The sequence below is a fragment of the Emydura macquarii genome, unplaced genomic scaffold, assembly GCF_026122565.2.
Source record: "Emydura macquarii macquarii isolate MOO-44397 ecotype Brisbane River unplaced genomic scaffold, CSIRO-AGI_Emac_v2 contig_1348, whole genome shotgun sequence".
NCBI classification, from domain to species: Eukaryota; Metazoa; Chordata; order Testudines; family Chelidae; genus Emydura; species Emydura macquarii.
In genome coordinates, this window is record NW_027131485.1 from 11774628 (window position 1) to 11801302 (window position 26675).

Genomic DNA, 26675 nt, shown 5'->3' on the forward strand with positions numbered 1-26675 from the left:
ATTACAGGCAGACAGACAAACGCTGTTGAGTTGAGTATAAAACCTTCACAAGCTCACCCAAAAAATATGTATTCAATGGCAAAACAAGATTCCCTGGTGGTATCTCCTGCTTTTCAGAGTGTCAGCAAAACTCAGAAGTTGTGAAAACAGGAAACAGAGATAAGGTACATGCCCCAGGAAAGAGAGAGATAAGGTACATGCCCATGCAACCTTAAATTTGCCCTCTGGAGCTGACGTAAATCCCTGGGAATTATCTGCATGGGCTGCAACTGCATCCACTATGTTAAGTGCAGCTGGATGGAATGGTGAAGGATATAGTGGGAGCAGCTTGGAAGAGATCTGGTTTGGATATAAGGTGATCTGGGGGCCTAGGGCCCTCCCACGATATATATGAACCCCTCTCCCTGACGTGTGTGTGTGATCAAAGGCAAGAAGTGTACATGTACCTTAAGTGATCCAGTATGCCTTATATTAGTGCTGCATTGTGTAGGTTGTCAGCGGTGGGACACAGGTGTCTTCTTGCTATGGGGCTTGTCAGCAGTTAAGCGGGAGATGTGTGCGCTCTGTGGGTTTAATGAAGGGCCAGTGGAAGTACAGTGATAGATGGCATCGTGTGCATAAAGTGAAGGGATTATTGGAGGTGTTGTAAAGTTTAGCAGATGATGTGTTCTTTCTATGGAGTAGGCTACGTATGCGTGCATAGGGCAGGTGTAGCTAGCTCATGGTCAGTACAATGCACAGGCAGAGTGAGAGTACGTATTATGGGCATAATGTGGCATTGCTTGAAGAGCCCAGAGTTAAGGCTCCAGGGTGCACACCTTAATTGTATTTCCTGGTTTTCACAACTTTTGAGTTTTGCTGAACTTGACATTCTGAAAGGGCATGAGATACAACCAGTTAATGTAACTCTACATTAATGAAGTTTTTCTCATTTAATTTCCTAGTTTTTTTTAACAGAAAGAAATGTTGTTGGTAGGAGTTAGTGGTCATCTAGGCAGATGCAGTTATAAGAACATAAGAATGGCCACATTGGATCAGACCAATGGTCATCTAACCCAGTATCCTGTTTTCTGATAGTGGCCAGTGCAAGATGCTTCAGAGGTAATGTACAGAACAGGGCAATTTCAAGTGATCCATATCCTATCATTTAGTCCCAGCTTCAGCCAGTTGGAGGCTTAGGGAAACCCAGATCATGGGGTTGAATCCCTGACCATCTTGACTAACAGCCATTGATGGACCTAGCCTCCATCAAACTTATCTAATTCCTTTTTGAACCCAGTTATACTTTGGCTTTTACAATGTCCCAGGGCAATGAGTTCCACAGGTTGACTGTGTGTTGTGTGACTAAGTACTGCCTTTTGCTTGTTTTAAACTGCTGCCTATTAATTTCATGGGTGAGCCCTAGTTCTTATGTTGTGTGAAGAAGTAAATAACACTTCCTTATTCATATTATCCACGTCACAATTTGATAGATCTCTATCATCTCCCCCCTCAGTCGTCTCTTTTCTAAGATGACCAGTTCCAGTCTTTTTAACCTCTCCTCATACGGAAGCTGTTTCATACCCTGAATCATTTTTGTTGCCCTACTCTGTATCTTTTCCAATTCTAATACATCTTTTTTGAGATGGGACAACCAGAACTGCATGCAATATTCAAGGTGTAGGTGTAGTGGCAATATGATAGTAAAACAGAAACTATCTATTCCTTTCTTAATGGTTCCTAACATTCTTTTAGCTTTTTTGACTACTGTTTTTCAGAAAACTATCCACAATGACTCCAAGATCTCTTTCTAAAGTGGTAACAGCTAATTTAGACCGCATCATATTGTATGTATAATTGGGATTATTTTTTCCAGGTTGTTTTATTTGCACTTATCAACACTGAATTTCATCTGCCATTTTGTCACCCAATCATCCAGTTTAGTGAGATCCATTTGTAACTTGTCACAGTCAGGTTAGGACTTGAATATTTTTGAATGGTCTGCAAATTTTACCACCCCACAGTTCATTTCTTTTTCCAGATCATTTATGAATATGTTGAACAGCACAGATCCCAGTACAGATCCTTGGGGGTTCAACTATTTATTTCTCTCCACTGTGAACAGTGACCATTTATTCCTACCCTTTGTTCCATATCATTTAATCAGTTACGGATCCAACATAGGATCTTCCCTCTTATCCAATGACTCCTTAATTTGCTTCAGAGTCTTTGATGAGGGACTTTGACAAAAGCTTTCTGAAAGTCCAAGTACACTATTTGCCGTGGATCACTCTTGTCCACGTTTGCAGACTCTCTCAAAGGATCTAATAGATTGGTGAGGCATGATTTCCCTTTACAAAAGTCATGTTGACTCTTCCCTAATATATCATGTTTATCTGTGTTTCTGATAATTTAGTTCTTTACTATACTTTCAGCCAATTTGCCTGGTATTGACGTTAGATACATTACATACTACTGTAAGTAGTTCTGCAACTTTATATCCGAGTTCTTTCAGCACTCTGACTTATTACTCTTTCATTTATCAATTTATTTCAAAACCACCTTTATTAAAATCTCAATCTGGAACAGTCCCTCAGATTTGCCACTTAAAAAGAATGGCTCAGATGTGGGGATCTCCCCCATATCTTTTGCAGAGCAGATCGATGCAAAGAATTCATTTAGATTGCCCACAATGGCCTGATCGGCCATGAGTACGCTTTTAGCACCATAATGATCCAGTGCCCTGAGTGGTTGTTTGGCAGGCTTCCTGCTTCTGATGGACTTAAAATTTTTTTGCTGTTAGTAGTTGTGTCCTTAACTAGTTGCTTTTCAAATTTTTTCTTGGCCTGCCTTATTATCCTTTTACACTTAACTTGCCAGAGTTTATGCTCCTTTCTATTTTCCTCACTAGGATTTGACTTCCAATTTTTAAAAAGATGCCTTTTGGCCTCTACCCGCCTCTTTTACACTGTTGTTTAACCATGGTGGCATTTTTTTGGTCCTCTTACTGTTTTTTGTTTGTTTTTATTTAGAATATACATTTAGTTTGAAACAATCTCTGTTTTTAAATAGTTTCCAGGCAGTTTGCAAGCATTTCACTCTTAAGACCGTTCCTTTTAATTTCCACTTAAACAGTTTCCTCATTTTTGTGAAGTTTTCCCCTTTTTGAATGGTGTTTAGAAATTTTCATCTCTGCATCCCTTCCTGAGGTGTCATATGCTGTGACAAAGTCATACTGAACAGTTGTAAGAGTGTGGTGGCAGGCATGTACAACGGCCTTGGAATAGTAAAGGCCCTTTTCCCCCATGAGCTGAAAAGTGATTACCTCAGGTCAACTAGGGACACCAGAGTCCAATTAAGGACTTTAAAAACCCCTCTTCTAGTGCGAGGGAGAGACGAGCTGCAACAGGGCTGGTGGCAGTAGGGAGAAAAGTCTTCTGCTGGGTGGAAAGCTCATCTCCTTCCTACAGGGTAAACAACTGAACTAATGCACAGTTTGGGGAAGCACTGGCACTTCGGGGCATGCATAACAAGGCAAAACCCAGGGGGAAGGGAAAGGTATTCCCTTAATGTGTTATGAACTTGTTTCTTTTTGATTGACTGAAGAGTATTCTTTGGGCCTACCCTGAGGCCCACCTTGTAAATACTAAAAAATAAAACCTGAGTGAGGAATAAAAATTCCAGAATGGGACTGATTTACTCCAGGCCCCTTGCACTGCCAGAGGCGTGAGCAGAGCCTGGTTAGGTGAAGGAGGTATCTTGCCACAATACCCAGTCAATATGAAGACAGTTGAAATCTCCCACTATTATGGCATTTTCTGCCTTTGCAGCCTCTCAAATCTCTCTGAGCATTTCATAGTCACTGTCATCATCCTACTCAGGTGGACGGTAGTATATTCCTACTGCTATCCACTTATTGTTCAAGCACTCCTTTACATCTGACTGTTCCTCACTAGTGCTTTACCCATTGTACTTTACCAACTTCTTTCCTATCCTTTTTACTAGGATATAGAGTTCCCCCTTTAATAAATTCACCCCCAAGGAGGTCTCCTACTGACCTATGTGCTCATCCACATCTGCTGGTTTTCCCCTAGCCCTTAGTTTAAAAATTCCTATATAACCTTTTTTAATTTTACATGCCAGCAGCCGGGTTCCATTTTGGTTTAGATGGAGACCATTCTTCCTGTATAGGCTGCTCCTTTCCCAAAAGATTCCCCAGTTCCTAATAAACCTAAAACCCTCCTCCTTACACCATCATCTCATCCATGCATTGAGATCCTGCAGTTCTGCCTGTCTTTTTGGCAATATACCATGTATATGTGCAGTTCAGATGCACCTGGCTCTTATACAGAGCTTTTCCTCAGTAGATCGCAAGGAGATAAACATTATTCCCATTGTACAGACTGGGAAACTGAGGCACAGAGAGGAAAAGTGATTTGGCCAAAGTCATCTCTCAGGCTAGTAGCAGAGCGAGGAACGGAACTTGGGTTTTCTGAGTTCCAGTGCACTGTTCTCTCTACTAGACCACATGGTTGCCATGTGATTGATGGGTGCCCCTCCAACACCACTTCTTCTCCCCCCACACTTTGTTCTGAAATTTTTGGAATATGTAGTTGCTAACAGAGCTGGTGAGAGAAATCTCAGACATGGTCTCTTTCCCAAGAATCTGAAATTTTTATTAGATGTTGGTTACGGGAATTTTAAGCATTTCTAGCTCCTCCACCCTTTCCCACACCATTAAGCCATCAATATTTTACAGGGTGTGCATAAAAAAGTTGGTAGAATCTGTGAACTTTATGAAATGCTGTTTTTTGGGGGCTATATCTTAGTAACCCATTGCTAAAATGACCCGACTTTGGCTTACTACGCTAGCCAGTGCCCCCACAACACACACCACAATTCAAGGCGATCTGAGTAACCATGTGGTTTTAGGAGCACTTCGAAGAGTCAACCTTTAAAGAGAAAGCCAGGCTAGCCCTTAACTAGACCTAGCAGTCCACTACAAGCTTGAAAGAGGAATTTTTTAGGAAGGATAGAGGGAGTATGGAGGGAAGGCCCTATGCACATACATCTGCAGCATAGATTTATGGCCTGTGCTACACAGGTGATCAGGCGAGATGATCGCCAGGTTCCCTTCTAGCCTTAAAATCTATGACTTGTTATGGCATGGTTGTGTTCTGCTAAGTTCCAAAGAACATTAGTTTTGTTACCAATTAATTACCGATTACTAATTAGTTCTGTTACCAAGCATCTGAGGAGCCTCATCCTTACACATTCAGCTGCTATGACGCATGACAGTAAGTGTGTTCCTCTTTTCCCTTTACCCAGTGCCCTCTGAACCCAGCCATCTACTCTGAGGACACTGCCACATGTGGGTGGGTGATTAGAGCTGGCCCACTCATCCATTGCAAATGGCTAGTTTTTCCATCAACTAATTATTTGTGTGTAAATGTTTCCATTTTCCCACCGGCTCTGTGCTGATACTCAGGAGGTAAGCACTTTGTCCAGACTGGTGGTTGTAAATTTGTTGTTCAGTGTTTATGTGGAGATTCCTCTAAAGGGTTTCTGTGACTTCTGTATCATTTCACTAATCCCCTTCTGTTTTCTCTTTCAGATGAGCAGAAGAAATCCAGCGCACAATAAAGTAAGTAAGTAGCTGCAGTTAAGTACATTTGGTAATTTTCCCAATTATTTTCAAATGGTTAAAATGCTAGTGTTTAGGACTCATTTACTTATTTCTTAGGTTCAGAAAAACTCTGCCCCTTGATCCTAATATTTGTTAATGTTTAATACAGGTTTTGCAATGTAAGCTGTTAATGATGTAGAATACAGAGTTAGGTTGTAGCTAATTCCGTGTGTTCTGCTCATTACACAAGATGTCTCTCCAATAAGGCTGAGACCAGCCTAGCTGATACCTTGGTTGCATTGGGGCTTGCACATCTGAGGCAGAGCCAAGAGTAGCCAAGTAAATGCTTTGGCTGCCACTGAAAGGGAAGCACCAGCATACAGGGCAGAGAGAAATCAGTGAAAGGCAGGGCCAAGCTCTGTGTAATACATCTGGGCAGAAACTTTAATCCACACTCGCAGAGACAGTCCCAGTGTGGGAGGTGCAATGCACGGACTAGCTTTGTGGTGATACAGCCTGTCACAGTTCAGGGCAGCCACACCTGTACACCCCCCCTCCACATCCACTTTAATCTTTCATCTCTCTTGGGCAGAGAGCCACGTCTCACTCCCTTCTGACCAGGATTTTTCCAAGCTGCAGTTCCCTGCTTACAGTGTGCTATTTCCAGCAAGCCAGACTGCTTGAACAGGCCAGCCTCTGTGCTTTGCTCTCCCGGCAGAGGCTATAAAAAGCATAATTTTCCACAGTCTTAAGTTACCACCCAGCTCTTCCTAAGCAAGCACATTTATTCTTAAAATGAAAGCATTAGAATTATAGAATCATAGGGTTAGAAGGGATGGCAGGGTCATCTAGTCTACCCATCTGCCAAGATGCAGGATTTGTTGAGTCTACCCAGTCAAAGACAGATGGTTATCCAACCTCCACTTGAAAACCTCAAGTGAAGGAGCTTCCACAACCTCCCTAGGCAGTCTGTTACATTGTCCTAGTCTTCTTACAGTTAGGAAGTCCTTAGATTTAATCTAAATCTATGCAGTAGTTCAAACCCATTGTTCCTTGTCCTGCCCTCTGTGGCAAGAGAGAACAACTTTTTTATGGCAGCCTTTCAAGTATTTGAAGACTGCTATCATGTTCCCCTATAATCTCCTCTTTTCCAAACTAAACATACCCAGTTCCTTCATCCTTTGCTCATATGACTTGCATTCCATCCTTTTTGATACCTTTGTTGCTCGCCTCTGGATCCTTTCTATACATTGGTAACCAAGACTGGACATAGTACTCCAGGTGAGGCCTAACCAATACCGAACAGAGAGGTATTATCACCACCTATGACTTGCAATTTTAGGTTGCGTTAACAGAGGCATAGCATGCATTTGCCTTTTTTTTTTTTTTTTTTTTGGCAACAGCATCGCATTGACGACTCATGTTGAGGTTGTGATCCACCACAAATTCCAGATCCTTCTTAGCAGCGCTGCTGCCAAGCCAGTTATCCCTCATTCCGTATTTCTGCATTTGGTTTTTCTTCCCTAAGTGGAGCACCATACATTTGCCTTTGTTAAATTTCATTTTGTTGTCTATAGCCCAGTTCTCCAATTTATCAAGATCCCTCTGAATTTTACTCTATCCTCCAGTGTTGGCAACCCCCCCAGCTTTGTGTCATCTGCAAATTTGATCAGTATACTCTCTATTCCTACATCCAGGTCATTAATAAAGATGTTAAACAAACACCAGACCCAGAACAGAACCCTTTGTTACCTCACTGGAGACCTCCCTCCAATCTGACATCATTCCATTAATAGTTATGTTTTGTTTGTGGTTGCTTAATCAATTATGTATCCACTTTATGGTAGTTCTGTCAAGTTTGCACCTCTTCAGTTTACTTATCAGAATGTCATATGGGATTGTGTCAAAAGCCTTGCTGAAGTTCAGGTGTCTTATGTCCACCGCATTCCCCCTATCCACCAAACCAGTTACCTTGTCAAAGAAAGAAATCAAGGTAATTTGGCATGATTTGGTCTTAGTAAATCCATGCTGGCTGCTAGTGATTACCCCCTCATCCTCCAGGTATTCACAAATGGAATGTTTTGCACATTACTCTACTAGCTTCCCAGGTATGGAATTCAGGCTGACTGGCCTATCGTTCCCCAGCTCCTCCTTTTCCCATGCTTTTTAAAGATAGGCACTATGTTAGCCTTTCTCCAGTCTTCTGGGACCTCTCCTGTCATCCATGAGCTTGCAAATTATATTGCCAGGGAGACTGAGATTTCTGCAGCTAAATTACCGAGAAAACATATAAAAAACAATACAAGAACCTACGCACACATGCTAATGAGCTTAACAGAGATCACGCCCCCAGACTCCAGCAGGGGCTGTAGCAGGAGTCGGTCCTTCAAACCACACCAAGGGGTTTTTCATTGGTTACAAGTTTGTAACAGCCTTAGCTCAGAATGAGCACAGAATGAATAGGTTAGTCTTTCCTTTATAGAAAAGCTTGGGCCTTTGATCTTCAGATTCTGGCAACAGGTAATTGGTAGACAATGGTCCCCTCCTCAGGGGGTAGCTTGAGAAAGCTGGGCTTTTGCATGATCGGCGGTGCATGTGCATTCACCTCGCCCTAGAGACCCACAAGCAAACCACTTGACGCTGCCCAAAAGTCCATTCTTGTCTGGCTCATTGTTCAGTATAATCCTTTGAAGTTCCTAACACCTCTCTGGAATCACAATACACAACCTTTGCATTTACTACAATGGATTCCAAAGATACGTACATTTAATCCAATAAGGTTTTTCAAGGCATTGCAGGAAATTGCTGTATCTGTCTCACACTCTAGTGCTGCCCGTAGCATAGTGGGGTGCATATCGTGTGCCGACAGTGTCTTTTAGAAGTGTTGCAGCCACCAAGTTTTGCCACCACTGCTGGTGATAAATCATCTTTAGCTCAGTACAGATGGGCTCAAGGTGATTGCCCAACTGTAAAAAAACCCGAAGAATTGTACTCTCATTTTCATCCATACTATTCCAGAAGCTTATTTACCATTCCTACATTGACAAATGTACAAGTACAAAACACAATAAAAGTGGGGCTTAGACCAGACACCAATCCATGGAGACAGTATTATAAAACATGGAAAACAGGTTTACAGCCTAATACAATTGGATTATTTAGAAAGAAATCAAGGGGGGTGGGGGGTGGGGGAGAAACAAACACAAATGCCCATTTTGGAATTTCTGAGTTTTAATTTTTGCAGATTTACTACAGTTTCTCCTGACATAGCAAGAGCAATAACATTTGAAATCTTTGAAATACAAATGAAACTTGCTGAAGTAGTGTTTTTAGTTCTCAGATACTGTTTCTTTAGACACACACAACTTCTCCTAACAATTGTTATGCTATGTAATTCCAACAACAAATAGCTATTTCTTCATTCTGAAAAGCAGCACAAGTAATCCAGTCACAATGTAACCTGTAATGTTTAGATAATTAACATTTACACAGGCCAGCTGTATTTATTATGTTAAACAAAATTGCTAAATATATTTCTTATAGTTGCTTCCAAATATTGTATAAAACAAAGCTGTTTAAAACTGTCACATTACCAATCCCTGAATTCCCCTTCACACACTATTTGACAATGAGAACAGACTGCGTACTGTACACTGAGCCAGAACAACCAAAGAATTACAACTACCAAACTGTTCAAGGTACAATAAAGGAGCAGACTTGAATTATAACTTATGTTTGCTACTATACAGTTATTGCAATAGGCACTTCATTCGGTTGTTCTCTTTTTCAAATGTTAGTCACTAAAATTCAAATTTATTCTGAGAATAATTCTCTTTACTTATTACTGTGGGCATAAAGGATTGCTACAGATTTGTGAGTGTGACTCAATTACCTCATGTGAATGGAATTTTATTTAGTAACCCAAACACTCAAAATGAACTTCCATTATATAGACATGATTAATGACAAGTGATTTTTAATATGAAGACAACTGAAAAATGGAAACTTTGGCTGATTATTGCTAACGTAAGAAAAACAAATCTCAGAACACTGCCGATACTGCACCACGTTAGTAACATCATCCGAAGAGCCAAGCGTTTTTCTGAGAGTTATAACACGGAAGTGTTACTATAACAACAGGCTATTATGATGGCTTTTCATTGTAGGGCATCATTTTCTTTAATGGTGAATGTCCATGTGGAAAATAAATTTAGAACCACAAGTGTTAAACAAAGCAGTTTCATTAATGTCCATTCCAAATGTAACTCTCTCCAGATGGAATGACAATAGAACTACTGACAATTTTACAGAATCTGCTTTCAGTATAGAATCGTTTTTATCTATTTGTTATAAAGTCAAGGTCTGGTAAAGATGTAACACTTGTGAGCTGATGGCTAATCACCGAGCACTGGAGCAGAGTACAACTTGTGTATTCTAAGCAGCTTAAACATTCATGGTAAACACAGCATTACGTTGGCAGGTAGGGTGCTGCAAGGATTTTTTTTTTTTTTTTATCCTCTGCAGCACTAGTCCCGGAGGAAAGAGCAGACTTTTGTTCAGAGCACAGTAGCGAAAGGCAGATAATGGCCTCTAATCTATCCAGCTTCAAACACATGTTCAGCCCCGCTGTGCTGCCTTTGATGTCACTTTAACTAGATTCCCCAGTGCCACCTCTGAACTTGGAACATTCCTTCATTCAATGCACTATGCCAACTCAACCAGAGGAAGCAAATTCAAAGATAAGCACTTTAATTTCATCCCAACATAACCTCATTCAATAGACGGGGAAAGCAATGAAAACCACCACCATACTTTTGTTTTCCTTTTGTCAGGTAACTTCCTTTGAGATATTTTCAATAGCTAGAGAAGTTAAAAAGTAGTTAGTTTGGTTTTTTTTTTGTTTTTTTTTTTTTTGGGGGGGGGGGGGGTTGTTTGTTTGTTTTAAACAGTAACTTAACTTTTAAGTAACTTTTTAAAACTGAAATTTACATGTTTGACTGCATGATCTCTGCTTGTACCAAAAATAACTGCTGTTAGACTACAAAGGAAAGCTGGTGAGAGAGTTTGTGCCTATCTTTTCTTTTCCTTAATGATAATTATTTAATGATAAATTTCTAACCTGCTAGTCTGGAAACACTGCCCTTCCTCTCCTTTCAAGACTGACAAGCAGCCACAACCTGTAAAGATTGATTCTTTTGTTGCCCTGTAGCTAGGGCTCCCAGGTTATTTTCCTTTTCTCCCAAGTAGATAGCTTGCAAATCCAATCCATTAACCATAAATTTTGGATAATGACTTGGATCTTTAAAATTAAAACTGCTAAAAAAACTTGAAGAATTTAAGATCATTGGCTATGAGAGGTAAGATGACATTTTCTGAACCATCACTTCTACCAATGCACAACTATGAACATTTGACTGGTCAGTCCTTGTTCACAGCAGCAAACAACGGAGTGAGAAACATCTTAGACACCACTGTTCTTTCAAACCCGTTGGTTAAATGCCCTTTCAGATGAGGAAATGGACTCTAACGTACCATGTTTTCAGGAGTTACCAGAGGACCAAACAGCTACCTTAAACACAGTTATTCATGTGCAGCTTCTCTTCCTCCCATCCAGGAAACAACCGCTCAAGCGCAGTGGAAGCAAGAATAGTGGTCTGCCCTGCATATTTCAGCCATATGGTCTCTCATCCACCTTTGTAGGCTTTGCAGAACTGAGAGACTTTAAGGGGAATTTAAAGAGGGGGTGGTAATCGGCCATCAATAGGCACAGGGAGGTCATTCCTTCTGAAGGAAGCAACACTGAAGGAGGCATGGAAAGTGCAAGAAAGGAATGAAGGGCACTGAGGCTGCTGTCACTGGAGGAGCAGACAGGCAACATGGAAAACAGGAACAGAGCGAATCTGACTTGCAGACCAAGGCAGAGCTAGGCAGGATCTTGCAGAGGAGTTTACATTTAAATATGCTAAAGAAGCCCTTCAGCAAAGGGACTCTAATATGGGACTGATGTGGTCTAATTATAATACAATGGCTGAGTGTATTCTGTTCCTCTTTGTGCCGAGTCCACATAGAGGATAAGGACCTGTCACCAGTAAATGGAATTATTCCTTTAGTTCAGGTGATGGAGCCCTGCAGCTTTGGTGCTGACAGTCCTGCCTTCTGCCCTGCTGATGACGAAGATGGGGGCTGCTAGATAACCAACAGAAGATAGTTGGAGGAAGAAAGCATCAGACTTGCCAACACTCAGGATGTTATCACAAGACAACTGTAAGTGCAGGATTTAAAAAAAAAAATTAAAATGGCTTCTCATAATCTCCCATAACAGGCAGCATTCTCACCAGCCTTGTCAGAAGAACTGTGGGGGCCAGGAGGGAGAGTCAAGGAAAGGGAAAGTTTTATCTCTAAAGTTTCCCCTGCACTCTGCCCACTCTATCCATAGGCCTCATCCCTTTCATCTTTAAGGAGTTATGGCCTATGAGCTTGATGCAGAAATTACTGGGTGGGGTTCTCTGGCCTCTAATACATAGGCACAGGGAGTGGTCAGACTAGATTATCAGAATGGCCCCTTCTGGCCTTAGGATCTATGGATCTCTGCCAGGACAAGATGAGAGGGGAGTGGAGACTCTTGGTGCAGCACTTAGCAATGACCCACAAAGAGCTAGCGGGTCACATGGCACTGGTTCTTCCTCATCCGAGTCACTACGTTTTATTAGAAGAAGCTGAATACACAGTAAACATGTTTCCAAATATGACTTTTCTGTGTAAACAGCTGCTACAGGCTTATGTAATTCTAGCCTGTAGGAAAAGTAGGCCACTGATCCTGAACTAAATGGGAGGGGCACATCATGTCCACATCAGGAACAAGTTCAAGAACCTCTTGTCTTTTTAATAAACTGGCCTCTCTCTCCAGAGGTTGCCAGCAAAGAGACTAATTGTGATAGTGGGTTTCTAGGAAATGGATTAGGAAAAATCAGCTTATGTTCACTGAACCGCCACCAGATGGCAACAAGTTGAGTTGCTACTAACGTAGCCCACAGCGAACCGATGACCTAAAGGTGGAAAATATAGTCTGATGATAATGAAGAAGAAAGCTTTTGCTTACGTCCAAAGCCATGACCTAAAAGAAGATCACATGGGACTCTCGTCCCTGGACAAAATTTAAATAAGGAGATAAATATTGTGTGGAACCCAGGGACCTAAACCAAGCTCAAATAATAAGAATAAGAATTACACCAAAAAATTACACCAATCTTGGATACTCCCAAGTTTACATTCATCTTCAAGCCATAAACTACCAAACCTAAGGTGACAATTCTGGCCCTGATTTTCCGAGGTGTTCAGCTGACAGCACTGACAACATTTCAGCTGACAGCAGTGGATGCCCGGCACATCTGAAAGTCAGGCCCTCTGTCTTTAATCTTGTGCAAATTTCAATTATCTGATATAAAATTGCATGTTACAGTAACCCTCCCGCTCAGTCAGGGCAGTTTATTGCACGCTTGCCCACTACATGTTTTCTGGCACCTTCCTATGAAGCATCTGGTAGTGAGTGCTGTTGGAGCCAGGACCATGGAGTAGCTGCGCCAGCTGATCTCTTGTGGCAATCATCTATTTCCCTTTCTCACATTTTCCTCTCTGTTTGTCAAGCCTGTGGAGCTGCTCCTTTAGCTCACTAGGTAGAGGGCATGATTTTGAACCAGAAGTCTAATTTCTGAGGCCACATATATTATGAATTATTATTTAACATCTGCATATATGTGGCCAGCATGTGACCATGCTGTGTTATCTAATACAGTCAAAGAGAATTATATCTTCTGCAAATGTCTTCATACACAGTTCAGACAGTCATTATCAAATTTACTGCTTGCTGCATGCTGCCATTGTGTTCCTAATAATCCAGAAAATGTTACTTCATACATACTTTGAGGAGGATTTATATTACTGTACTGAAACTAAATTCCAACTAGATTATATACCCTGTAGGTGACATAATTAGCACCATTACCAAAGATGTTTCATACACGAAATACCATGAAAGCCACAAACAGTTCAGGTGAGAAAACCTAAAATAGATGTGTCGTCTATATGTACAAAGATACACCCTGTATGCTTCACTCCACCATTAAGAGATCATTGATACAATGCATTCAGGCATCAATATCTGGACTGGCTATTGGTGGCAGATTTCTTTTGCTAATGTGGGATCAGAGTAAATTCCAGTCTGTTCAATGTAAACAACACAGGTGTTGTAAGGAGAATGAAATCAAAATCTTGAGGCAAAGCAACAACAAAATAAGGGGCTGCTCCCTTCCAAAACAGATATTTTGATGAAGAAAAATCAAGAAACAATTTGACTAAGAACAAGGCCATTGCGGAGAAGGTAAATGAATTCTTTGCACTGGTCTTCACCGCAGAGGACGGGAGGGAGATTCCCACATGAGCCATTCTCTTTAGGTGCCAAATCTGAGGAACTGTCCTAGACTGAGATGTCAATAGAGGTGGTTTTGGAACAAATTGATACATTAAATAGTAGTAAGTCACCAGGGCCAGATAGTATTCACCCAAGAGTTCTGAAGGAACTCAAAGATGAAACTGCAGAACTACTAACTGATATGGTGACCTATCCCATTAATCAGCCTCTGTAGCAGATGACAGACAGAGAGCTAATGTAACATCAATTTTTTTAAAAAGGCTTTCAATGACAGGCCTGTAAGTCTAACTTTGGTACCAGGCAAACTGGTTGAAACAATAGTAAAGAACAGAATTATCAGACAACACAAATGAACACAATTTGTTTGGGAAGAGTCAACACAGCTTCTGTAAAGGGAAATCATGCCTCAATCTACTAAAATTCTTTGAGGCAGTCAACAAACATGTGGATGGGGTGACCCAGTGGATATAGTGTATCTGGACTTTCAGAAAGCCTTTGACAAGGTCCCTCACCAAAGGCTCTTAAACAAAGTAAGCAGTCATGGGATAAGAGGAAAGGTCCTCTCATGGATCAGTAACTGGTTAAAAGATGGGAAACAAAGAGTAGGATTAAATGGTCAGTTTTCACAACAGAGTTAAATAGCATGGTTCCAAAAGGAGCTGTACTAGGATCTGTACTGTTCAACATTAATAAATGATTGGGAAAAAGGGGTAAAGAGTGAAGTGAAAAAGCTTGCAGATGATACAATCTGAAATGGATGTTATTTATCTCTTCACATAACACAAGAACCAGGGGGTCACCCAATGAAATTAATAGGTAGCAGTTTTAAAACAAACATGAGGAAGTACTTCTTTATGCAATGCACAGCCAACCTGTAAAACCTGTTGCCAGGGGATGGTATAAAGGCTAAAACTATAACGGGGTTCAAAAAAATTAGATAAGTTCATGGAGGATAGATCCATCGATGGCTATTAGCCGAAATAGTCAGGGATGCAACCCCACGTTCTGAGTTTCCTTAGCCTCTGACTGCCAGAAGCTGGGATGGGATGACAGGGGATGGATCACTGGATAACTGCCTGTTCTGTTCATTCCCTCTGAAGCACCTGGCACTGGCTGCTGTGAAAAGACAGAATACTGGGTAAGATGCACCATTGGTCTGACCTAGTCCTCTCCTCTGTGTTACACAAGCAGACATCATGTCAGGCAACTGCACACAGCTTGTGAGTTTGCTGTAAAGGCACAGCTGAGGCCACAACTGGTCAGCTCCCTGTAGGGTTTATGATTCTAAGAGGAGAAGGGGCTCGTGGGAAAGATGTGAAATTCTTCCTGTGAATTCTTTATTAAACAGGCCCAAATCAAGACCAACACAATTACCCAGGTTAGGAGCTTGCCCATCTCACAAATCAATAGTGGCCATATCAAAATGCTGCTTTGAGGCAAGTCAGAGTAGTTCAAGAGGAAAATGCAAGAGAAGCCAATGGATGAGAATCTCAGCTTCAACTGCATCTGCCTATTGCCAAGTCTATCGCTAGGTATTATCTTTACATGATGCCTCCTCTGCATCTACTCTTCACACCAAACAGCTAAAACAACACAGCTACTGTTCAAATTAGAAAAGCTGTTTTGCCTAGACAGATGTAGGAATTAATATGACAAAACAATGAGCTAAAAAGCAATCAGAGTCCTGCTTCCCTGACTGTTCCTTAGACTGTCAAAGCTTACAGTTGAGTTGTGGACAACTTCAAAGTACTGAAGTAAGCAACAAAGCATCGTATATGTGCTTGTATTTAATCCCACCAAAACCTGAGCTGGCTAATGCTACTCAAGATTTTGTCTTGCTTCAGGTCTTGTTCTCCCTGACTGCATGCTTCTGTGAGTTTATCATCAGTACTTTGGGACTCTTGGATTATCCTGTGTATGCATTCTCCATTACAATCCAGGGCTGTGGCGATTTCTATCTGATCATCACCCCCAATTTAGATATTGCCTTCAATAAGATGTTAGATTTCTTGATAGAGTAGGCCACAATTCAAAGAGATGCATACACTGAAAGAAAAGGGAAACAGGAAGCCAAGAAACCATAGGATGGTTAAATGGGAAGAGATTATTCAAATAAAAAAATCCATCCAGCAGATGGAACATATTATGGCAGCTAAAATGGAAATTAGAAGGACTAAAAGGGAACTTGAAGAGCAAATAGTCAAGGACATAAAACATTCAGGCATTATAACAAGTATACTGAAAGTAGAAAGCCTGTGAGAGTCTGTAGGTCTGCTAGACTACCAGAGAGTAAACAGAAACAATAAGAAGGTGAGAACACTGCCAAGAATTCTTCCATTGGTCTTCTCTGCTGAGGACAATGGAACAATATGGCACCTGCCCTCTGCAGACAGTGAAAATGAGGTGGTGTTGGAGATGGAGGTGTCGAGGAGGATTTGCACCAAACATCAATTAAGCGAAGGGTTCGCAACCTTTTCCATACTAGGACCACCCCAGGACCTCCTCTCCCATTTAGCAATATGGGAAGGGGAAGGTGGTTGCAACCTACTTATAACTGCCAGGTGGAGAAGCCATGTCATATCCCAATCCTGGAGAGATGCATTCTGAGTAAGTCAATACTGATCACTGATCTATTAAGAAAGGGGCAGAGCCATATTCAGCAATGAAAATCTTTGTGTATCAGAGCTCAGACACTTGATTCAAAACTCTACTATGTGAAAACCAGCAAATTTCGATGTGGAAGAGGACTGCTGATGCTGAATAAGTTACTCACTTTGTGCAGTAACTGCAGTTCTTCGAGCTGCGTGTCCCTAGGGATGCTCCAATTCAGGCGCATGCATGAGCCTCTTGAGTCCTCGATCAGAGATTTTCAGTTAGCAGTGGCAGTTTGGACCACACATGCTCCCAGTGTCTCCTCATGCTGTACACCCAGGCTACACAGGGGTGTGAGGGCAAGCCACCCTCAGGTTCCTTCTCCACCTGAACGTCCCAGGGAGGACAGTCCGACGCACAGAGGAAGGAGGGCGGGTAATGGAACACCCACAGGGGAACACATCTCAAAGAGCCATAATTACTGCACAAAGGGAGTAACCTCCTCTTCTTCTTCATGCAATGTCCCTATGGGTGCTCCACTTCAGGTGGCTTCTGAGCAGTATCCCAAGAGGAAGGAGGGGGCTTTGGAACGGAGTCTAGAACTGAACTGAATTGAAGACAGCACTGTGGAACCAAGCTCTACATCGGATCCGGTGGCCAGGATTAAAGTGTAACGGTTTGAAAATGTAAGTACTGAGGCCCATGTTGCGGCCCTATGTATCTCACATGCTGGCACATTCTTAAGTGATGCAGTAGATGTTGCTTGTGATCTGGTCAAATGTGCTATCACCCTTTGGGGGTATGAACACCTGCATCACAACACATGATAAACCATCCAGGTATTCATCTCAATAGTCTGTGCAGAAATCGCAGACCCCTTGGATCTATACGCAAAGGAGATGAAAAGCCTAGGTGATTTTTGAAATCGCTTGGTCCTAAGTAGAAAGCCAACACCCTTCTAACATACTGGGTCTGAAAAGAGGTTTCCTGCAGAGAGCTGTGCAGCTTTGAAAACACACAGGTAAATGAATGGATTGGTTAAGGTGGAACTCCCACAGAACCTTCTACATTAATTTAGGGTGTGGACATAAAGACTTGGTCCTTGAACAATACCATGAAGGGGGAATCTGTCATCAAGGCTCCAATCTCCCTGACCCTAAGGGCTTATGTGATGGCTAATAAAGAGTGTCTTCACAAATAAATGGAGCAGAGGAAAGGTTGCCATAGGTTCAAATGGAGGTCTCATAAAGGTAACTAAGTACCAAACTGAGGTACTAGGTTAGGGTGGGGGTCTCTAATGTGGGGTTCGAGATCTTCCAAACCCTTAACAAACCTAGAGGATACCAGGAGAGCAAAAATGGAGAATCTTTTTACCGGAGAATGAAAGGGTAATACTGCAGCCTAGTGGATCATGATTGAACTAACTGGTGGATCTGAAAAAAAAAAATCAGGGTTAACAAGTAATCCAGGATGCCTGAAAGAGGCAGCCGGCAGGAGGCAACAGCAACAAGAATCTTTTCCATTTTGGCCGGTAAGTCGTATGGGAACTGTTCAGGAACACCTGTTGTACTTCTGTAGAGCAGGAGGATTCTAATCCCTTGAGCCATTGCGGAACCATGCCCTGAGGCATTCTGGGAGCGGAGTCTGATTGGTGGTTGGACACAGGTCAAGCAGGTGAGGGTACTAAGCTTTTTTCAACTAGGTTGGCACTATAAGGATAACTTTAGCCCTATCCTGCCTGATTTTGTTCATCACCCTTAGCATCAGCGGCACTGGGAAAACACACAGAACAGACCCTTCTTCCAAGATCGAAGAAAGGCCTCTCTGATGATTTGATGACCCACACCCCCTCTTGGGCAGAAAAGAGCACACGTACTGTTTCCGGAGGTGGCCAAGAGACCCACCCCTCTTGCAGTCCCCATCTTTGGAATATGCTGTGGAGAACTTGAGTGTCTAGCTCCCATTCATAGTCCTGAGAGAAGTGCTACTGAGGACGTCGGCTGTGATGTTTTGAGTATCTGGGAGGCAGACTGCAGAAAACTGATGAGCCATGCACTAATTCCCTAATTTCATTGCTTTGGCCATAGGGAGGGGGATCTTGCTTCTCCCTGCTTGTTGATCTAGAACAGACAGCATACATTGTTGGTCATGACCCTGCATGATCTACCCCGCTGAGGGATTGGAAATGAAGGCAAGCACTCCTGACAGCCCTGAGCTCCAACAGACAGATGTGGAGACTAGTTTCCTGAGTTGTCCATCTGCCCTGCATCATGAGGGAGTTGAGGTGGGCTCCCCATCCCAAAAGTGATGCGTCTGTTGTTGAAGTCATTGATGGACTGGGCGGCAGAAAGGAACACCTGCGCAGATGCTGAGTTGATCCTTTCACCTGTCTAGGGAGTCCTTCACTTGTAGAGTGAATTGTCTGTCCAAGTGGTCTCTGAGCAGATGGTTCTGAGCCAACCCTGGAAGCAATGGAGTCTTGTATGATCGGTCATAAAAGTGCAAGCTGCCACGTGCTCCAAGAGCTACAGAGTTCCTTATTGTGAACAGAGGGCTCCCCTGAATTGCCAGTACCAGAACTGACAAGGTTATGTATCTTTCTAAGGGAAATCAGTTCTGGTTGTCAAATGAGCCCAAAAACGCCCTTATAAACTGTATCTTCTGTACAGGGGCTTACATGCATTTTTTTTACATTCAGCTGCAGATCCAACTCCTGGAACAGAGTGAGGGCATCTGGGTGGAAGATAGCTAACACCCAGGCTGTCAGATCAGACTGTTCGGATGTGGATGTTACATCTGACTCTGAGATACCATCTCTGGTAGATGGATGGGAGGTTAAATGAACTCTATTGTAGGTGGTCCATCAGCTAAAACTGTCTCGGCCAGTATGAAGCTATGAAGAGGAACGTGGCTTTGTCCCATCTGATTTTGGCTATCATCCTGGAAATTGGGGAAAAGGCATAGGCAAAGCCCTGATTTCACAGTAGGAGAAATGCATTTTGGAACGAGCCTGGCACCATCCCCCCGAAGCAAAGGTTTAGACATTTGACATCCTTGGTGGCAAACAGGTCTATTGTGGGAATCCCCATCGTTGAAATATCAGCTCTTTGACAAATCACCACAGCAGTCACTTGTGGTTGGTGATGGACTGTCCTCTTAAGAAGTCTATTAAACTGTTGTTGATTCCTGGGTGGTGAAGAGCAATCAGGGCTATCCTTTGCTGCTATCATGTTCAAAAGTTGAGCACTTCCTGGCATTTTATCTGTTCATGCAGTGCAAACAGATGCACTGCAGATGTGTTGTCTGTTAACATGGGCATTGTGGAGCTTTGTAGAACAGGCTGAAATGCTATATAGCGAAGCCTGATTGTGCTGAGTTCTAGGATGTTTATATGAAGTTCCATGTTTGCATTTGCAGGTGGTTCAGGTGGACACCTCATCCCAACCTGAAAGAATCTGTACTCAGTGTCTATATCAGAAAGGGGAAAGAATGGCATCCCTTTTGTGTGCATTTTTGGGGTCTGACCACCAACTCGGGTGATGACATGACATGACAAATGACCTGAGGTGGGACTACGATCTGTTTTTCTGGTGCCTTGTCAGGGAATACACTGACCTCAGTCTGAGTTGTAAGGGTCAAAGGTGAAGCCTGACAAGCAGTATCATATAAGTGCATACCAACAAGTGACCTAATATATCGAGGCATGTCTGTACCTTCGTGGTCAGATCAAAGTCATTCCATTCAGTATTGACCGCAATGTCAGGAACCTGTACTCAGGAAGGTATACCCTTGCTGACTTGGAGTTGTGTGTGTCTATTATGAGCTCTCTTTTCTGTGACTGATCAAGAGAGGACTTCTCAGGGTTCACCAGGAGGCCTGAGAAAAATGGGAAAGGTGTGTTTCAGGGCTGTAGTGGTTTACTGATGGGTCCTGCCTCTGATCAGCAATCACTCAAGTACAGCTAAACATGACCATCTCCTCTCATGTGCCACCACGACCACAAGGCACTTTGTGAAGACTCATTGCTGTGGAGAGTCTGAATGACAGTGCTTTGTACTGGTAACAGATGGCCCCAACCGTGACTCTGACGTACTTTTTATGGGCTGGTTGGATGGCTAAGTGGAAGTAGATGTCCTGTAAGTCAAGAGCCACAAACGAGTCTTGAGCCTAAAGAGATGGAATGATGGAGGCAAGTCTTATTCTATGATAGGACAGAGACTGCCTTTCTTCTTCGGAACAGGAAATATGAGGAATAAAAGCCTGTGCCCCTATATCTTTATGGCTCCTAGTGCAACAATGTTATTTCTGTTTGAAGCAAGCTCTGCAGAGATGGGTCCCTGAAGAGGGAAGCAAGGGAAGTGAAGAGCGGCAACAACTGGAATTGGATTGGGTGACTAGGGCAATTATGTCTAGCACCCATTTGTCGCATGTGATGGCAATCCAAGTCCAGAGGAAGGGAGCGGAAGTGGCTTCTGTAGATTACAAGTGTGTGTTACAGTTAAGGAGGACGACTAGCATTTTCTAGAGCACTACTTAGGGATAGTCAGACTGTCTGCTCTGGTATGATGGAGCTCTCTGACCTGCCTATGGCTGATACCTATGAGACTTCTGGGATGGTACACAGGGTAACCCTGGAATCTTTAAGGGAGTTGAGAGCATTATTGGTGAGTTCAGTGAAGAGCTCCATCTCTTCAAAGGGCACATGCTCTGTTGTCACCTGCGCACCTCCTTTGGAAGCCTGAAGTCTGCAGCCATGAGACTCCTCTCATTGTTATGGCGGTGGCCATGGACCTTGTGAGAGCAACCAAGGCATCAGTGGCCACCTGGAGAGCAGTTTTAGCCACAAATTAGTCCTCCTCCATGATATCTTTAAGCTCTTCCCTACAACCTGGTGGAAGCTTTGCTAAGAATGCTGGAACTCTGTCTCATGTCAAAAATATTGTATTTAGCCAGTAGGACTAGATAATTGGATATGCAGAGCTGCAGAAGAGTAAGAGACTCTTCCAAAAAGGTCCAGTTTTTTTATTCTTCTCTTTTAGTCTTGTAGGGTGCTCTTTTTGGTTCTTAGTTTTTCCTGCACCATTTAGACAACTCATAAGCCTGGTTTGGAGCAAGTGTAAAAAATGTTCAACCCCCTTTTGAGGCACTAGGTGACAGTTCTCAATCCTTTCTGCTGTGCAGGAATGGTATCAGATGTCTGCCACAGTGCTTTAGCAGGGTACAATCTGATACAGTTGAGATGTCCAATAACCTGACTTCTCTTGTATTCCTGAGGTCTCAATGCCCAGTGTGTCTCCCATCCTCACTAGCAGGTCTTAAAAAGCTTAAAAATTATCAGGTACCAGTACCAGCGCTGGAGCTATTACTTCATCTGGTGAAGCCAAAGAGATGTCTTTGGGAGGCAAAGGATGGTACTGCTCACCCAGTGCCATATCCATATCCCAGTCTGGCAAGAGAGGACTGGACACCATTGAGGGATGTGATCTCCTCTGTTTTCCAGAGTGAGATTGGGACCGACTTCTAGAACACAAGGGTGATTCCCAACATGTCCAATAAGGCCATGGATATGGTTGGTACACCTGGTGTTGGCCTATCCATTGTCAGTCATAATGTGGTTGAGATGGGGCTCTTAAAGAAGAGCCTCCCAGTCTCTCTGTCAAGTCTCTTTCTGACCTAAAAGGTTCTCTACTTGAGGGTGGATAGGAGGTGTGGCCCAGTGATGTGGAAAAGGAGAAAACTTCTTCCAGGGACGGTGCCACGGAATGATGAGGATGTTGGTACTGGGGTCCGTTCCAGAGCTGCCAGCATTCCTGGAACTGAGGTCTTCTCATGGGTCAGTGTGGACTACTCTAGTAGAATTTGTGCCAGTTAAGTGAGGGACTCCATGAACGTGTCCATGGTGGTGTTCATGCCAGGGCATGTTTCATCAGTACTGCTGACATGATCAATTCCATAACACTAGACCTTATTTTGGGGGGCTTAGTGGGCTTATCCCTGAAGGTTTATTTCTGACCTCTCTTTGTGGAATAAGAGTGGCTAAAATCTCAGCTTCTATGTTCAAATGGCTGTCTCCTAGCGTTAGTCTTCAGTGCCATGGTCACTGGTGTCAGGGGTGTTGAAAATGGGTTCTCTATACCAGCCCTGTCTGAAGTTTCACTGGTGCTATCTTTTAGGTGTTGCATGCCTGCTGAATATGGATGCAGATTTCTTCTGCCCCTGAAGAAACAGGTTCCAGGGCTGACTGGATGCTGAAGTCTCTCTCATTAATTGCTCTAATAAGTGGAGCTTCAGGCAATTGTCTTGCAACTCACACATCCACAATGAAAAGGAACGACATACTCTGCACTGGTCTGGGTTGTGGCTTTAACCCTGGCAGAACAGGCCTCTGCTTGTGGACATCTGTGAGCAGGAGCAGATTGTCACCTGACAGGCCGGGCTAGAAGCAAGAGGTCTTGGAGTCTAACATTGTCCTAGAGCACTGATTTCTTACCTGCACTATACAGGGTTATGGGTTTTTGGTGTTTTGTTTAGTTTTGTTTTTTTACACAGTTCCAAATGGCCTGAATTAAGGTTTTTACTCTTACCAGTTCAGTAGATGATGACAAGGAAAGAACTGCTGAGTGGAAGAATTAGCAAATGCTAAGGAGCAGCGGGTCAGACACGGACTGCTGTTCTGTCTTGCTGCTATGAGAAGGTCATGGCCACTCCACCCTTTATGCCCGCACACTGGAGCATGAGGCAGCAGTACACATGCAGCTACAGAAGGCACAGCTGTTCAAATGACTCCAATTTTGCACACGAGGACTACGCATCCACCATGGGATTCACACTGACACATACTCAGAGAACAATAACTGTTAACAGTTCTTTAGTATCCACTGGAGAGCCTTTGGATGTGCAGACTGTTTTAAGTACCTCCCATGAACTGTTTAGTTTTTCTGAGTATCCCTTCGCCAGTCTCTTACGAAGTACTTGTGGTGGTTTACTCAAATTATTTTACAAGAAGTGACATATCCTTTTCACTTATTAAAAATAAATGGAAGGAGCAAATCTAGAACTTGATTATTCATAATGTTCATAGTGTGTCAAAAATGACCATTTGCATAGTTAGCAGAGAGAAGGCTGCAATTCAGGACATGGCAGGGGAGGATATATAACAATGTCATTTTCTACTGACAATTTGAGGACTGGAATGAAGACAAATGAATAAATATGACTCTATCAATTAAATAACCTGGTGTGAAGTACCAACTATGTATCTACACAAGTGCTTAACAATCTTTAACGTATCTATCTTTCCAACACTTCTGGGAAGGAGGCAGAGCTCTCCCCGTTTTACAGGTGGAGAACTGAGGCACAGAGCGGCTATGTGACTAAGTCACCCAGGAGGTCTATGGAAGAACAGGGACTGGAACCGAGATTTCCCAAGTCCCAAGCTAGTGCCCTAACCACTCTTGCACCATCCTTCCTCCCTCTTCTGAGCCATAATGTAAATGAGTGTAACTGAACATGGAAGGTATGATTACAGACCAATGAATTTTTGCCAAGCTTCAGGCAAAAAGCCCAGGAAGTTCCCTGAATTGTACTCCAACAAAGTGACCATCAGGTGCCATTATCTCGGTAATCAGCTATCTAAAAGGACTGTGTTTTCCATAAACCTGGGAACCTTCAGAAGATAAAACAGGTGGCAAAACAGCCGTGGGAAGCCTGTTTGATTCAGTCCATGAAGGGAGGGATCTAATAGCAGCGAATCTTTGTTTTTCACTTGGCAAACCTACCTGCAGTTGTTGGCTGCAGTTGCTGGCTGCTGGTCATTATTTGGTTTAGATTACAAACATTCCCAGTCCAGCAGACCAGAATAGTCCATGTCTCCACAGGTAACAACACAGCAATACAGCTAAACAGGAAACCATAACAGGAACGCATTGGAGCTAGATCTGTCACGTGCATGGTATATCCAGTGTCAACTACTTAACAGTAAGATATTCCTTCCCAGAACGGTTCAACCCAACATCTATGGCACTGACCTCTTTACACAGACACAACCTGGAATCTGAGAAATTAAATCTGCAGCCAATTGCAGCAGCCAGGAAATAGATACACGATGTCCCACTTTACTCCAGATCATGCTCAATCCTCCCCACCCCGAGGTAAGTTACTTACACACTGCTGTCTGTCAGCGACATGGTATCTGCGTCACTAGACATGCTCTGCTGCTCGCTATCATTCGCACTGGTGGCTGGTGCCAAAGCATATCCAGTGTTGACATAATATGGGTTAACTGGCTCTCTCCACGGCCCATGCCTGAAAAATATAAAATACAATACAATTCAGATGACAATCTTCATTTCTGCTACTACCACAGGGGATCCTCTAGTAATGGTGGCCGAGATAGCAATGAGAGGTGAGCCTCAAAGAACATAGGCTAATAAGCAGAAACAAGAAAGGGGCGCAAATATTATGATGGTATAATTAGACAATACTACCACACTTCATTGTAAAGCTCTAGGCTAGACTGGATATATGGTTACTTATCACAAGAGCTTGACTGTAACAATGTGGCACAGTAGCTAAAGGCAAGGAAGAGTCATATTGTATATTTCCCCTTTTGCCCCAAAGTACTTCACCACCAACAGGAACTCCTAAGGCTCTATCCCATATTCAGAGAACAACACTGACGGGCAGCCACTGGGGTAGACGCAGCAGCCAATGAACACAGAAATCTTTGGAGGAGCACAAAGGCAGACACCTGCTCTGGGATAACGTACCACAGAACCTTTAACATCCTCATTAGACCTGTTTCACCCTCAGCTGGGTGGAGGAAGTGCAGTATGATCCCTGCAGCATTCCCATCCATACCCCTCCTACTGTCAAGTACATCCCCTTTCTGTTTAGCCCCACAAGCCACTTCCATTGGACATCGGAATGAACATGGATGTGGCCCTTTGCTCAGTGATGTTCCACACTGCGTGCGCATGTCTAAACAGCTGCTGGGAGCAAGTCCCGCAGGCTAGGTCAACAGACGTGTGTTAGTGGGGCTCACATTGCCACGCTAAAAAAAAAATCACTGTGTAGCTGTTGCTTAGACATTTGAGCTTTGGGCTCTGAAGCCCGCTCCTCTTCCTAGGCTTCAGAACCAAAACTCCAGCCCAATTTGGAACAGCCACATAGCTATTTTGAGTGTGCTAGCCTAACTCACTCCCAGCAGCTGTGATTTTTTCCTTCTAATACCTGAGAACAATAATAATATGCAGCTCCCGCCAACAACATTCACTAACACTGGAGTCACACTTTGATTTCCACCAGCAGTTTGGAGTCATAGTCACATGTCAATAGCACTGATAGCACGGGGCACTAAGACAAAAAAGGGAAAGGTAGCTCTGTCCACCTGGTGAGGAAACAATGGACAGCTATTGCTTCAGTATCAACAATGTGCATTTTAAGTCATCTGTGTTGCACTGCTGCACAGTTTATTAGCATGACAAGACAGACAGGTGCTGCCAAAGCATCATAGACATCCTAGAATGTGTAAGATGTAGATGCAATAGACCAACCTCTGCCCAGGTCTGGGCTTCACAGGCATTTATCATTAACCCCACAACCATTTATCACAGCAGTTCACCGGAAGTCTGGGGTTTGGGCATGGTGCCAGTAACACTGGGAGGTCACTGATCTACATGCAGAAAAGGGTCAGGCTGAGGTTACATCTATGTTTCACTCTCCTTGCTTGCTCAGAGAGCACAGTATGCATGGGTATTTTCATTCCACTTTTGATGGACTGGCACACAGATTTAATTATATCATGCATTTTCCTACCACTATCTCCATCTTGTTGGAAACTAACACTCAGCCCTGGATGCCACACTGAAGCAAAAGTTTTCTGTTGTTTTTTTTTTTAAACTCTTCACAATATGAAAATATCTTCAATTTTGAAAAAAGTTAGTTAATGAGTGTCTGCCGATGGTCTCAGGGAAGAATCCAATTTAACTTTTATATCATATTTCACATCTCTGTGGTTAGAATAAGATTAGATGCACAGATCTTTGAAGA

The 26675-nt window shown here is 43.0% G+C and overlaps 1 protein-coding gene across 4 annotated transcripts in view; it reads right to left on the reverse strand.

Moving 5' to 3' along the window:
• The window catches only part of AXIN1 (axin 1), a 132507-nt gene that overhangs the window by 44838 nt on the left and 60994 nt on the right, over window positions 1-26675 (reverse strand). For all 4 annotated transcript variants that reach the window (XR_010920361.1, XM_067551170.1, XM_067551171.1 and 1 more), the window contains exon 3: window positions 24789-24929. Coding sequence is in view for 3 of the 4 variants with exons in the window: in XM_067551170.1 (XP_067407271.1) it covers window positions 24789-24929 (141 nt within the window). In the remaining variant the exon portion in view is untranslated. The remainder of the gene's footprint in view (window positions 1-24788; window positions 24930-26675) is intronic.